Consider the following 15751-nt stretch of genomic DNA (forward strand, 5'->3'; position numbering starts at 1 on the left):
GAGTGTGCAGCGGTCAGATCATATCATAGTGTCGAGACGGAGTCATGAAACCAGGATGGGGAAATTGTCCAGCACAGACAGAGCACAACAAACAAGCTCTTATTGTTCACAGTAACAAAACGCAACGGGGTGGGGGGGGGGGGGGAACAAAGGAAAAGGACAGATGGACACTGAAAGGAAGGAACGATTGAACGCAACTTACTTTGATTGTGCGATCTCCTGAAGCAGATACAATGTACTTATCATCAAAATCGACAACGTTTACAGCTGCCCTGTGACCAACCAGGACTCGGCGTAAGGTAATGTCCGTGGATGTGCTCATATCCCACACGGCGATGGATCGATCCTTGGAGCAGGTGACCATCATCCCGTTGGTGAAACGGAGATGCAGCACTGCCTCACAGTGATGGATCAGTGTGTTTAACATCTCACCCGTACCAACATCCCACACTCTGCAAACACACAGCACCCATAGTCAACCAGAGACAACCTCAGAGGGCAACATTTCAGGGGGAGGGGGGGGGATGAGGGAGAGAGAGAGAGAGAGAGAGAGAGAGAGAGAGAGAGAGAGAGAAAGACAAAGAGAGAGAGGGAGAGAACATGAGCGTGAGAGGAGGAGGTGGAGAGGGAACAGGAGATGGAGAAATGCAGAGTGTTCCAGCGGTTAAAACACATGCCCTTTCAGCTCAGCAGCCTGGCAATGACAGGATGAGCCAGTGTGCTGAGTGCACCCTCAGTACTGGCAAGCAGCGAGAATTCGAGGAATAGGACCACTGGAAATAACTGCAGCACGCTGGGCCAAGATTTAGATTCCTTACAGCGTGGAAACAGGCCCTTCAGCCCAACAAGTCCACACCAACCCTCCGAAGAGCAACCCACCCAGACCCATTCCCCTACATTTACCCCTTCACCTAACACTACGGGCAATTTAGCTTGGCCAGTTCACCTGACCTGCACATCTTTGGACTGTGGGAGGAAACCGGAGCACCCGGAGGAAACCCACGCAGACACGGGGAGAATGTGCAAACTCCACACAGTCAGTCGCCTGAGTCAGGAATTGAACCCGGGTCTCTGGCGCTGTGAGGCAGCAGTGCTAACCACTGTGTCACCCCAACACCACCATCCACTGAGAACACTGACCCAGATTCAACTCAACTCGCCCAGTGATCAGAAACCTGACTACAAGGAAGTGACGAAGCGAGGGGGGTGGGAAAACAGGAGACGGGGGCTGGAGCGAGGGACTCTCTATCAACACCCAACACAGTCTGTGTGCAGCAGCAATGCGTAATGTGGGACTGTCCACATACCTGACTGTGGAGTCGGAGGAGCCAGTGATAATCACTTTGTCGTCATACTGCAGACACAGTACGGAGCCGGTATGCCCTGTCAGAACATTCTTACATTCCAGTGTGTTCTTCTCCCAAATCTGAGGGGGAAACAGACGAAGATAACGATGTGCTTTACCATGACAGTGTCCTCTCTGCTTTCCCATCTCACTGACTGTGCAGTGAGCCTGCTGACAGACTGCATTCAGGTGATCAGGAAAAGCTGCCCCCATCCCACCCCTTCCCTTCCCTTCCCTCACTGGTGCCCTTACCTTGATAGTGTTGTCTCGTAAACCGCTGATAATTTTCTGATCATCGTACTGTAAACAATAAACACCTTTGCTGGTTTCACTGTGGCAGTGGATGCGTTGTAAACCATGGTGACCACACCTCCAGTTGGATTCAATGGTCTGAAACGAGACACACAGTCTGGTTTGGGATATGCTGACATCACTCTGCACAATCACAGACCTGTCTCTCACCCCCAACTGTTCAATCTCTAACTCAGTGCACTGCTGACCATCCTATCAGTAACTCAGAACATGAGCACTCACTCTCAGTGTCTCTCTCTCTCTCTGTCCTTAACCCTTGCCCATCCTGGTGTGTGTTTTTTTTGGCAGGTTTTCAGCATCCCCAGCATTTCCCTTCTCTGACCCTTGCTGGCTGCCCCTGTCGAGTCTATTACCTTCAAACTAAACACCAGTTCCTTTCCCCCCCCCCCCCCCCATACAGGACTGTCACAAATGACTTTCTGTAAAAATCCTCCCCCCACCCCACTCCACACATACACAGGCCATTAGAGAATGAACAGAAGTGAGAGAGATGGAGATCTGGAGAAGGGACATGACCGGCCCTGCTATAGAACGATGCTCCTGACTCAAGCCCAGCAACACCCAGCCCTGAGTGGGTGTGTCTCTTTCTCAGTGCTGACTTGGCCCACTGGGGCTTCACACTCCATTCCAGAGGTATGGACAATGCCGGTACAGGATTGAGTGAATGCTGCCGTGTTGGAGGTGGGATCCTCTGCAGAAAGTCTCATCCTTGAGCCAACAGGACAGAAGGTTGGCCATGACTCTGTCAGCGACCTGTGGAGATCAGGCTGGGGTTGAGTGTACTGCAGCTGCTTTAACTAGACTAACACCCCCAGCATCGCGCTGTCTGTACACATGCAGGGACATGAAAACACCTCCCCACCTTTCAACAAAGCTTAGCCCTCTCAGCTCAGAGTGAGGACATTACAGCCTCTTACCTCAATGTCCTGTATAATCTGGGGATAGAGCGATCTGTAGAAGGAGTCTGGAGGGGAGATTCCATCAGAGGGCTTGTTTTTGAACAGATACTGGATCCTGCAAGATTCAACACAAATCCATCAGCATTAACACGTCCACATGAAAAGCTCTGCACCTTAGATGCGAAGGGGTGACAGGAAGCAGCTCTCCAGCGGGTTTGAACCACAGTGTAACAGGTCGGTTTTACTGAAGGCCCAGGTCAGAGCATATCTGGAACCGTGAAGCACAGAAATCCCAGCTCACAGCAGCTTCAGACTGAACTATTCTGGTGGACAGGACTTTGAAGGCTGACTTTATCAGGAGGGGTAACCGCATCCAGACGGTCTGTCCCTATAGCTGTGGCTTCTGGACTGGCAGCATCTGCTGCCTCACGGTGGAAACGAGCTCCCCCCAACCCAGCTCAACGGGATTTCAAAGAGACCTCTTGCTGGGGCTTCTGGGTAGCACTGGGAACCCTGACACTGGCTCAACTCTAACCCAGCCCCAACCCCGACCCTGACCCTAACACAGCCTCAACCCGACCCTGACCCAAACCCTATCCGTGACCCTGACCCTGAGCAGACTCCAAGGTGACTGCAGGGATCCCGATACAGTGAATCCTCACCCAAATTTAACTCCACACACTTGTGGACGACAGCCTCTGCTTGAAACCCCCTTTCTAGCCCTGGCCCCAGTGTCAGGACAGTGAGCTGACCCTCTGGAGGTGGTGTTGGAGGTCGACGAATCCCTGGGAACCTGATGAATTAAATCCCAGGACTTTGTGGGAAGCGAAGCAGGAAAAAGAGGGACCCATGGTCGAGATATTTCTATCATCGACAGCCATGGGTCAGGTGTGTAAAGACTGGAGGCTGGACAATGTTGGATCATTATTTAAGAAAGGCTGCAGGGAATTTCCTGGGAACTAGAGCCCGGTGAGCTCAAAGTCCGTGGTGTGGAGTTGACGAAAGGGATTCTCGGAGACAGGATCTACAGGCATTTGGAAAGGCAAGGACTCATTTGGGATAGTCAGTATGGCTTTGTACGGGGGAAATCGAGTCTCGCAAACTGGACTGAGTTTTTTGAGGGGGTGACTATGACAGGAGATGAGGGCAGTGTGGTAGATATTATCTACATGCACCTTAGCAAGGCCTTGACAAGGTACTGCATGTTTCGTTGTTGAGAAAGGTTATATCTCACGGGATCCAGGGAGAGCTGGCCAATCAGATACAAAACGGGCTTGCTGGTTACGAGACAGAGAGTGATGGTAGAGAGTTGTTTTTCAAACTGGAGGCCTGAGATCAGCAGTGTTCCATTGGGACCAGTGCTGGGTCCACTGGTATTCACCAGTGATAGAAATGGTTTAGATGGGAATGTAGGAGGTCCACTTAGTAAGTTTAAGGATGACATCAAGATTGGTGCCACAGTGGACAGTGAAGGTGGTTATCTGGAAATAGAGTGAGATCTCTACCAACAGTGCCAGCCAGCTGAGGAAAGGACAGATGGGGTTTCATTGTGATAAAGACAAGTTGTTGCATTTTGGAAAGGCGAACCAGGACAGGATTTAGGTACATTCAATGGTCGGGCCTTGGGCACTGTTATTCAACAAAGAGACCGAGGGGGACAGGTTCATAGCTCCTTGGAAGTGGAGTCGCAGGTAGACAGGGTGGTGAAGAAAGCTTTCAGCTTGCTCACTTTCATCAGACAGAACTATGACGAGAGGAGATGGGAAACCTTGTTGGAGCTGGATAGGACAGTGGTGAGACCACACTGCATGTACCCTACTGTAGAAAGGAAATGATTAACTGAGAAAGACTGGGATACGACCAGAACGAGGAGGATTGTGTTAAACGGAGAGGGTGCACAGCCTGGGACATTTTCCCTGGAACATAGGAAACTGAGTGGTGACCTTATAGTGGTATATAAAATCAGGAGAGGTGCAGATGAGGTAGATAGCTGACAGGTTCTCCCTGTGGTTGGGGGGGGGGGGGGGGGGGGTGTCTACGGGAGAGCACGGGGTTTAAAGTGAGAGGGGAGAGAAACAAAAGGGCCCACAGGGGCATTTGTTTCCAACACAGATGCTGGTGGTGGAACAGGCCGTCTGAGGGAGTGAGTTTGCTCATTTCAGAAACATAGAGACAGGAGCTCTGGAGGCATATGGGCCAAACACAGGCAAACAGGACCCACTTAGATTGAGAAAACTGGGTGGGTGAAGGGACTGTTTCCATGCTGGACAGCTGGATGATTCCAGCTCCATCGTCATCCTTTTCCCTTTCATGAACTAAGTCTTGTACAAAAAAAAACTCTTGTCCCCTTTCCACTCTGTCATCCATCTCTGCAAAGGGGAAGTTGTTTTTTTTTTGCCTGGAGCAGGTGTGTGTTTTTTGGCTTTGATTGACCTTCCAAACCGAGGCTGTTAACCAATTTTACCACATGATCAACCAGGACGCACCCTCCTGGGAAAAACTCCGCAGGTCTGGCTGCATCGCCCTGGAGAGAAAGCAGGGTTAACGTTTCAGGTTCCTGGTGTTCGAGAAAGGATTAATCCACCCGAAACGTTAACCTTGATTTCTCTCCAGGACGATGCAGCCAGACCTGCGGAGTTTTTCCCAGTACGATGCGTCCGGGATGATGATTTGCAGCATCCAGAGTGTTTGTGGATTTCACATGGTCTCGGTTTTGGCTAATTACAGACAGACTGTGGGACCGTGGTTGAGTTCAGGAGAAACAGTGAGACATAGCACCTCGAGCAACTGAAGCCAGACGGAGTAAGTTTGACCAGCATTCCACGATAAAAATACTCAGAGCAGTGAGAAATCTGCCCGTCACACGTCCAACCCTTTCACCTCTCTTCACAGCAGCTACTGTTTGTTTCATGTTGAAGGATATCCTCAGCCTGGCACAGTCCCTGCCTCTGGACCTGGATTCAAGTCCCAGCAACTCCACACGAGTGGGTTAGCACTGGCTGGATGCCAGGGAGGGACTGAATGAATTTTCTCACCATTAACTTTCAGAATGTCCACTCCATCTCCACGAGGCACCGGGTTTATTCAATGTCTGTCACAAACACAACAACCAGCCAGACATCGTACAGCAGGAGCAGACATCACAACATCTCCTCAATCAGGCACTGTCCCTGAGCACCGTCCCTACCATCCCCTCCCCTCCCTCCCGTCCCTGAGCACAGTCCTTACCATCCCCTTCCCTCCCTCCTGTCCCTGAGCACCGTCCTTACCATCCCAGCCCCACCATCCCCTCCCCTCCCTCCTGTCCCCGAGCACCGTCCCTACCATCCCCTCCCCTCCCTCCTGTCCCCGAGCACCATCCTTACCATCCCCTCCCCTCCTGTCCCCGAGCACCGTCCCTACCATCCCCTCCCCTCCACTCCCTCCTGTCCCCGAGCACCGTCCCTACCATCCCCTCCCCTCCCCTCCCTCCTGTCCCTGAGCACCGTCCTTACCATCCCCTCCCCTCCCCTCCCTCCTGTCCCTGAGCACCATCCCCTCCCCTCCCCTCCCTCCTGTCCCTGAGCACCGTCCTTACCATCCCCTCCCCTCCCCTCCCTCCTGTCCCTGAGCACCGTCCTTACCATCCCCTCCCCTCCCCTCCCTCCCGTCCCTGAGCACCGTCCTTACCATCCCCTCCCCCTCCCTCCTGTCCCCGAGCACCGTCCCTACCATCCCAGCCCCACCATCCCCTCCCCTCCCTCCTGTCCCCGAGCACCGTCCCTACCATCCCCTCCCCTCCCCTCCCTCCTGTCCCCGAGCACCGTCCCTACCATCCCCTCCCCTCCCTCCTGTCCCTGAGCACCGTCCTTACCATCCCCTCCTCTCTGACAGCCCCTTCCAGAGGGAATCCGTGCGCACCATCCGTTCCATCAGCTTCTTCCACAGCATACCATCCGAGATGACCCGGTACCATTCCTTACAGACCAGCTCGGCTGCACACAGGGAGCAGGCATCCAGGAATGACAGGATGTTCTCCGCAATGTGATCCAGGCCACGGGCTGCACGACAGAGAAACAAAACAAGCTGAAGCCCAGTCAGCTTCCCCAGCCAGTCCCAGAGCCTCCCGCTGGCACACACACTCTCACATCTCCCTCTGCGGTGGGGGGGACCAGAATGCACACAGAGCCCCTCACATCCCCCCATACCACTGACCAGGACAATATTCCATCATCTCTCCCAAACTCAGGAAAATCCAGCTGGATTGGTGCTCGAGGGAGTGCAGGCAAGGTTCCCCAGCGTGATTCCCGGGATCAGGCCGGACTGACATCTCAGCACAGGCTGCATCAACTGGGAAAAACTGGGGGGGGGGGGGGGGGATCTCAAAGAAACATTCAAAATCCTGATGGGACTGGACAGGCTTGATGCGGGGTACAATATTCCTGATGTGAGGAAAGTCCAGAACTCGGGGTCACAGTCTAAGTGATTCAGGACTGAGATGAGGAAGAATTTCTTCACTCTGAGAGTTGTGAACCTGTGGAATTCTCTCCCAAAGGAAGCTGTTGGGATCAGTTCATTAATCTGCTCTCTTGAATGTACCTGGAGTGGTGCTGGAAAAGCACAGCAGGTCAGGCAGCATCCGAGGAGCAGGAGAATTGACATTTCCAGCCAAGGCCCTTCATCAGGAATTGGATGCTGCCTGACCTGCTGAGCTTTTCCAGCACCACTCTAATCTTCAGCATCTGCAGTCCCCACTTCCACCATATTCAACAGGGAGTTGGATGTGGTCCACGCTGCTCAAGGAATCAAGGGGTATGGGGAGAAAGCAGGGGTGGGATACTCAGACTGCATGATCAGCCATGCAATCAAATTCAATGGTGGTGCAGGTTGGAAGGGCCGAATGGCCTACTCCTGCAGCTGATTTCAATGTTTCTGTCACCACCTGAAATCTCAACCATCTGAAACAGATGCACAGCACAGCCTGACACCATTGAGAACACTGTACTTGTGCTGCCAGTTCAAAGAATGGCTAAACACTACATTGCACTGCCCAGGATTGTGTTTCTTCTTGTCTAATCCCAGACTAATATCCACATGGACATGTAGACCAGGGCTGGGGGCGTTATTCCCTCCAGTCTCTGGGAGTGTATCTGGTGGGCAGGCTGGTCATTCTTTCTTGAACCAGAGTTACTTCATTGCCAGTCCCACCTTAAACCCACAACCATGGCTCTCTCTCTCTCTCTCTCTTTCTTTCCCCACCCAATTTTCAAAGTCTTTGTCCTTTTAATAAAACAAGACAGGACCATTTACAACATACAGTAATCAAGATCTGCAGCACGGAAACAGACCCTTCGGTCCAACCTGTCCATGCCGACCAGATATCCCAACCCAATCTAGTCCCACCTGCCAGCACCCGGCCCATATCCCTCCAAACCCTTCCTATTCATATACCCATCCAAATGCCTCTGAAATGTTGCAATTGTACCAGCTTCCACCACATCCTCAGGCAGCTCATTCCATACACGTACACCCTCTGTGTGAAAACGTTGCCCCTTAGGTCCCTTTTATATCTTTCCCCTCTCACCTAAACCTATGCCTTCTAGTTCTGGTCTCCCCCATCCCAGGGAAAAGTTTTGATCTCTTTACCCTTTCCATGCCCTTCATTAAAATCACACAACACCAGGTTATAGTCCAACAGGTTTCATTGGAAGCACTAGCTTTCGGAGTGATGCTCCTTCATCAGGTGGTTGTGGCCACTATCACCTGATGAAGGAGCGTTGCTCCGAAAGCTAGTGCTTCCAATTAAACCTGTTGGACTATAACCTGGTGTTGTGTGATTTTTAACTTTGTACACCCCAGTCCAACACCGGCATCTCCAAATCATGCCCCTCATGATTTTACAAACCTCTACAAGGTCACCCCTCAGCCTCCGACGCTCCAGGGAAAAACAGCCCCAGCCTATTCAACCCCCTCCCGACAAGTCAAATCCTCCAACCCTGGCAACATCCTTGTGAATCTTTTCTGAACCCTTCCACGTTTCCCAACATCCTCCCGATCAGAGCTTCTCCCATGCTGGTTACAACAGACAACACTTTGTAGACAGTTCTGACCCGTCTCAGGGTCCATCATGGAGGGAGCATTTCAAACAATATCTCACGGCGTGGTGACTGGGGAAGTACATGGAGCCAGGGGTGGGCGAGGGGGAGCTTGGAGGAGACAGTGCTGCCCATGGATGGGGTCAGGGAATGAGGAACAGTCACCATGCAGTTCCTGCAGAGTTCAGGGCTCACTCAATGACATGGAGCACATACTGTGTGTACCCCACTCCCCCCCCCACAGTGACCCCATACATCAGGTTCAAAGGCAGTGGAAAGGGAGACAGGTTCATTGGTTTTTACAAAGATCAGTTTCAAATTGGGGAAGGGGCAAGGTGGTGGTGGTGATGATGTGGATCTACCCTGAGTACGTGGTTAGATGTCAGATAGAGCACTGGGCCCCATTCCAGGTGGATCCTCTGAGAAAAGGACAGCAGCATGTTAAAGAGAGCCCAGAGGAGACATGGTGGTCTCCTGTACTGTGTGTGAAGGCTAGACAGAGTGACACTGTCGCTGGGAGAGTGGGGAAAGTGAACAGCAACTTGCAATGACACGGGGTTTCAGACAGGCACCAGGGTCAGGGATCACAGCAGTCGGGTTCCTGGGAATGTCACACAGAGCAGAGCAGAGCAGAGCAGAGCAGAATTCCCTTGTGGAACTCAGTGAGCGCGTCGCTGTGACGGGAATGCTCGACACAGAGGCTAGCAGCTCATTCAACACTAACTTTTCGAGGGATTGGGAAGCAATGTTCGTCAGGAAAGGACTTGCAAAACTGGGCACAGAGTGAAACCACCTGACAGCTTCTTCCAAGGGCCAGCACAGAGGACTGACAGGCGAGTCAGGGGGTAACGTCAATCTGTGCACTCTGGCCGGGTGTACCTGGCAGCACAGTGATGAAGTCCCTCTGCAGCATGGGTTTCAGGTAAGAATTGATGTGACCGTGCTGATAGTGACACATTCGGGAAATCAGGTTCTCCACAAATTCCACCTGATCAGTTTCTGTCCACTGGTCAAAGTATTTCACACACTGTTCCTTCTGTTTCTCATAGCTGCTTGAAGGTGTATGCTGCTTCACTGCGATCATACTCGGGGTCCCATTGCTGAGTTTTGTCTGCAAAGGAAGAAGATTTCATTCACAGAAACACAACTCCAGTTTCGGTGCAGCTGCTTTTACACGTATGAGCACAGGGAATGCAGCTATTAACCTGGGGAACTTTCACACACACACACACACACACACAGACCGACCCTCACAGTCACTCACACAGTGGGGAAACTCAATGGAGACAATTAGTAGGAATGCAGGGAGGAAGGCGTGGGAAGAGAATGAGGAGCTCAGTCAGAAAGGTTTGTTTTCCCCACGGTCTTGCAGGAGGGGAAGGATTGTTGCATCACAACATGAATGGGGCCATTGGTCTAAGAGAGTGAGGGGTGCACCGGATGGATTGGAGAGGTTGGAGCTGGTACAGCACAGTGCTCAAACATGAAGGCTGCTGGACAGGAGGACAGTTTCTTCAAATGGAGATTATCTCCTCTTCCTTCAGCGTGATTGGCATGGCAAAGCAGTGAAACCACAGCCTTCGCCAGCAAACTCAATCACTGCTCATCAGTCAACACTTGACAGAAAGCTCGTGTCAACTTCTCTGAGCTTGGGTTGTTCTGATGAGACAGTGTTTGCTCAGAACGTGCAGTCAGACTGGGTGAAATATTACCTCCGCACAACTGATGCAAACTATGGGCCAAGGTAGCTGGGTCAGAGAAATGACCCATTGACAGTCAGTCACAATGTCGCAAGGAATTGTCACCTGATGAAATGTGTTCTTTCCCAAAACAAGTTTCTTAGGGGGTTCAGCATCATTAAGGTCATCGCGTCCAGATGCGTTCTGAAGAGAGACAAGAGAAATAAGACACAGAGAGAGAGAAAACACAGCAGGTCAGAGTCTGAGCATCGCAAGGGTCCAAACCAACCTGAAGAGGCAGAGCAAGGAAACATAAAAGAGGTGATGAACCAGGACTGCTACAATCTGCTCAGTGTAAACTCCAAAGCCACTTCACCCTAACCAACCCGACGCACATAAACTGCTCTGAACTATTCAATTCTGATTTTCTCACCACAGTCCTGTTCACCCCCTGAACTAAAACAGTGATCCTTTCCTGACGAGGGGCGGGTGAATAATGTGACACATAATTAACAACATCATACAGACAGGCTGGGGTTCAGGCAATTTATGTTCGCAGCTAATCCTCCCGTGAGGTCAACACAAGTCTGAAGCAGGGTTCCTGCACCTGAAATGTCCACCATTGTTGCCTGTGCAGAGATACTGCTAGACCTGCTGAGATTCTGCAGTAATAGTGGGTTTTTGTTTCTGGTCTGGTTTACACACCTTGCTCTCATTGCCATGTGACTGTCAGCCCTGGGAGTGGGAGAAAACTGGCTATTTTCATTCCGTGCTCGCTGTCCAGTCTGTACCATTTCTCTGGGATGTTGAACTCCTTGATGAAATCACCTCTGGTCTTTGCTGTTCTCTCCCTCATGTTCACAGCTCCCTCTGCACAGACAGTATCGGAGTGAATGGGTGCTGTCCTTTCTCTGTCCCACAGGAACAGCAGGAGGAGAACACTGCACTCACAAACTTGCTCTGTCATTTCATGGGTGACCTGTTCCCAACTCAATACAACGGCACAGTCAGTTATTGGGAAACAATCAGCAGATCTGTGCAGCTTTTTAAAAGCATTAGCCTTTGATAAACACCCCTTCCTGCTCTTTGTCCATCCAGTGACCAATACCCCCTCATTCTGAGTGTGATACTTCTCGTTGGATGAAGTTTCAGTTGCTCTGTTCTCTGTTGCCCCCACTTCAGTGTAGTCTGCCCCACAGCCCCGTCTCCAGCTCCATCTATGCTAGCTCCTGTGTCAGAGCAGGTCTAGAGCATGGGCATTCTGCTCAGCACCGCTGCCTGGGATCTGGCATTGAGAGCTGTACACCTTCCCCCTGCTGCTGGGTCACCTCCGTTACATTCATCTGAGTGCTCGCCAAGTCTGAATCGACACCCATTCCTGCATCAGAAAGACTCAAGCTGCAATTCAAAAGAGTTTTCATTTGGATAGCACCTATGACTTGGGAGACCATGTGACCCATTCACAATCCACGATAAACATGAGCCACATGTCTCTTACTCTTCCTCAAACAACAGCAATGTCTAAAACCGAGGTGGTGTGGTGGGGGGGGGGGGGGGGGGGGGGGGGGAAGAGGCAGGCATTGCAGGAGAGAGGGGGCAAATGTTCAAAAGAGGTGTGAGGGGCAGGGTTTTTTAAAAGAGTGTGGTAGGAAACATTGTCAGATGTGGTGCTGAAAGCAGATCGAACAGGGGCTTTCAGACATGTGAGGAATAGAGGGATAATGGACCAAGGGCAGGCAGGAGGGAGGGGTTTTCATTTGGTGGGCCGAAGGGCCTGCGTTCCCGTGCTGTTCTACATTCCAATAGCATGGGATCGCACATCAGAGGTTCTCAGTAGAATCACAGCAGAATCACTACATCCCTGCTGTGGAGGAAGAGGCCATTCAGCCCACTGAGTCTGCACCGACCCTGTGAGAGCAGCTCACTACCTGACCCCATCCCTGTAACCCTGCCCAGAGCAGCAGTGGAGGGGTGTGTGACTGCAGAACCCCCATGTGGATTGGGGGTGGGGGAGAAACTCAGCTCCGGCAAAACTCAGACTCTGGACACAACAGGCACTAGAAGCAAAAAGGTCAGACTGGCCGGGTTAGAAAACTTCAGGGAGTTCCCGGGAACGCCCTCGACTGTGAGAATTGGTTACTTGGTTGCTGACTTGGCCTGAAATTCTGACTGTCCCAAACAAACAGTCAGGGTAACAAGATTCACAACTCTTACTGAAATCAGGAAATAACAACAGAGGGGCTGGACAGAGAAACACACACCTCATTCTCAGTCACTTGGTTCTGAAAACCTCCCAAACACAGTGTTTTCATAACGGAGGCACCGTGAACGATGGCTACAGATCCCTGAGAGAGTGAGAATGAAAGTGAGAATCCCTCTTTGTGAATTGAAGGCTGCAATGCTGTGGGTTCACCTGCTCAGGCAAGATGACAGACGAGGATTTTAACCTGGACTCCTCCATCCAACCACTGGTTAGTGAGTCACTGTCTCTCGGGATAACAAACTCCCAAACTGCAGAGCGACAGCAGCTCAGGGGATGGTGACAAGATGCTGGGTTTGTGAGAAACCAGTCTCACTTCTGGTCCAGTCCTTTCTGCGGATGGGACAGCCTGGAACAAGATGCCTTAACCAATCCAGTTCCGATGTGGGAATGTGACGATAGGGAGGAGCAATAGCTCGGCAGTGCTATTCTCAAGAGGTGGCAGAGGGATCTCCCTGGTACATGCTCATCACCTGATGCTCCTCACTCAGGAACAGCCCACACCAGGAACAATGGAGTCATTGAGGGAGAGAGACAGGTCGAACTGTGGCACTGACAGGGCTATCCCTGTGTGCTTCCTGCAAGATGCACAGACGCGTGGAAGTGATGGACAGGATCACCAGGAAAGAGTCCCCACGCTGTGGCCTGTATGTTTGCCGCCCCTGAGCTCGAGCCCATTCTTCGCTCCATCGCTGAGTCGTTGTGAGAAACCAGGCCTCTCTCTCAACACCCAGAAATAAAAAGGCCCCAAGCAGCTCCCAGAGTAAAACACTTCCTCACAGTGAGGGAGATCGTGAGAAACGTGGAGCATTTTTCACAACGTGGGAATGTCCTCTGAAAGAGGAACACAGACAGGACATTCAGCCCAAGTGCCACCTCAGCCTGAAGCTGACCCAGACCTAACCTGAGACTGAAGTGAAAAGTGGCCCGGCACCTTCAGAGAGCTGAACACATTCCAGCGAGCACCTGAAAGCAGTGTCTCGGTATTCCCACAGGGCCTGCGCAGGGATACTACAAACCTGGGGAGATCACCTGGGGCCTGTCCAGCTGCTCCTTAATGCAAACCAGCTCACCTCATTGGCGCATGACACCACATTCCTAACTCCATTCGGAAAACCGCCATGGCAGGAGATTCCCGAGATGAGAGAAAACACCTTAGGGACATCCTTAAAGCTTCCTGAACAGGTCAACATCTCCATTGCCTCACGTGGGAGTGTCTCGCGTCAGACTGACCAAAATGAAGGAAGCTCACTTGGGAAGGCAGAACACCTTCAGGGACTTGTTTGGGAATACTCAAGAGTAAAGGTGAGGCATGGGAGCAAACTCACCAAACTCCCCCGAACGTATCAAACAAACCACCCTGACCGGTGTCTGACAGAGCCAGCAGGTTACACACTGGAAGTCTTAGTCAGAACTGATTGATCTGGAATGGTTTCCCCAACCCTGAGAGACAGCCAAATGGAAGGAGAAGCCAGTGATGAGGGAGCAGACAGTTGCCTTGTTCCCTGGACAGAATTCCATCCCACACAAACTAAACCTTCCAAATGGTACAAGCCACTCAGTTTTCTGGATAAAACCAAACCTCAAATCCACCTCAGTGCACCCCCCCCCCCCCCCAAGCCAGAAGTCAGACCAAAGTACAAAGCACACAGCACATCTCAGAGGGTTGTAGCACCTCTTACAGGTGACATTAACAAACAGGAATTACATCCACACGGATTTCACACCAACCTTCCGTTGAAGCAATCAAAAATCACTTCCCAAGGATCTAACATCCCTCCCCACTGGAGCTCAGTCATCAGCATCATTGTACCATCTGACAGGCCATTTGAGCCATCAGGTCTGCTGTCTCTTTGAAAGAGCTATCCAATTAACTTCCTTCCTGCAGTTCGGACATTTTACAACATTCAACAGTACAGCACAGTACAGGCCCTCCAGCCCTTGATATTGTATCGACCTTTAATCCCACTCGAAGATCAGACTAACCGACATACCCTTAATTTTACTGTCTTCCATGTGCTTGTCCAGCAGTCACTGAAATGTCCCTAATATCTCTGACTCTACTCCCACCGCTGGCAGTGCATTCCACACACCCGCCACTCTCTGTGTAAAGAACCTACCTCTTGACATCTCCCCGAAACCTTCCTCCAATCATCTTAAAATTAGGAGGAGGAGAAGGTGAGGACTGCAGATGCTGGACATTAGAGTCTAAAAGTGTGGTGCTGGAAAAGCGCAGCAGGTCAGGCAGCATCTGAGGAGCAGGAGAATCGACGTTTTAGGCATAAGTCCTTCATCAGGAACGATGGGCTAATGCCCGAAATGTCAATTCTCCTACTCCTCAGACACTGCCTGATCTGCTGTGCTTTTCCAGCACCACACTTAGACAGCTTAAAAGTATCCCCCATCGTGATAGCCATTTCCACCCTGGGGAAAAGTCTCTGGTTATCCACTTATCTCTGCCTCTCATCGCCTTGCAGACCTCGATCAAGTCACCTCTCATCCTTCGTCATTCCAATGAGAAATGCCCTAGCTCCCTTAACTTTTCTTTATAAGGCATGCCTGCCTTCCAGTCCAGGCAGCATCCTGGTAAATCTCCGCTGGACCCTCTCTGAAGCTTCCACATCCTTCCTACGATGAGGCGACCAGAACTGGACACAATTCCAAGTGTGGTCTAACCAGGTTCTAAACAGCTGCAGCATAATCTCATAGCTCTTAAACTCAATCCCCTGCTAATGAAAGCCAACACATTGTACACCTTTGAAAGAACCCTATCAACTTGGGTGGCAATTTTGAGGGATCTATGGACATGGACCCAAAGATCCCTCTGTTCTTCCACAATGCCAAGAATCCAGCCTTTAACCTTGTATTTTGCATTCAAATTTGACCTTCCAAAGCGAATTACTTCACACTTTTCCAGGTTGAACTCCACTCAGTTGGTTCCCTGTTTCAAGTTGTTCTAGATCTCAACTTGCGATGTGAAAAAAAGTGCTTATTTCCTCGCTTTTTCCTGCTAGTGCTCCGATTGGGTACCTTCAGTTTCTGAACTTTAGTGAACAGTCAACAAACGTCTCCTCATCGAATCTATCTGTGCCTTCCAGCACTTCTGTTAATCTCACTTCAGCTTTCTCTGAACTAAGGGAAACAACTGCAGGCTCCACTATTTCTATAAGTCCCTGGACCCT

The 15751-nt window shown here is 51.2% G+C and overlaps 1 protein-coding gene across 2 annotated transcripts in view; it reads right to left on the bottom strand.

Annotated features, from left to right (window-relative positions):
* LOC140459604 (F-box/WD repeat-containing protein 1A-like) overlaps positions 1-15751 on the bottom strand; it is a 34503-nt gene that overhangs the window by 17311 nt on the left and 1441 nt on the right. Inside the window, exons 2-8 of one of the 2 annotated variants that reach the window (XM_072553883.1) lie at positions 10436-10513; positions 9510-9741; positions 6410-6596; positions 2575-2671; positions 1598-1735; positions 1308-1426; positions 203-452 (exon numbers count right to left, since the gene is read on the bottom strand). In XM_072553883.1, coding sequence (XP_072409984.1) covers positions 203-452; positions 1308-1426; positions 1598-1735; positions 2575-2671; positions 6410-6596; positions 9510-9741; positions 10436-10513 — 1101 coding nt within the window. The remainder of the gene's footprint in view (positions 1-202; positions 453-1307; positions 1427-1597; positions 1736-2574; positions 2672-6409; positions 6597-9509; positions 9742-10435; positions 10514-15751) is intronic. The other variant, XM_072553884.1, reaches the window with a different exon arrangement.

The sequence above is a fragment of the Chiloscyllium punctatum genome, chromosome 35 (genome assembly GCF_047496795.1).
Source record: "Chiloscyllium punctatum isolate Juve2018m chromosome 35, sChiPun1.3, whole genome shotgun sequence".
NCBI lineage: Eukaryota > Metazoa > Chordata > Chondrichthyes > Orectolobiformes > Hemiscylliidae > Chiloscyllium > Chiloscyllium punctatum.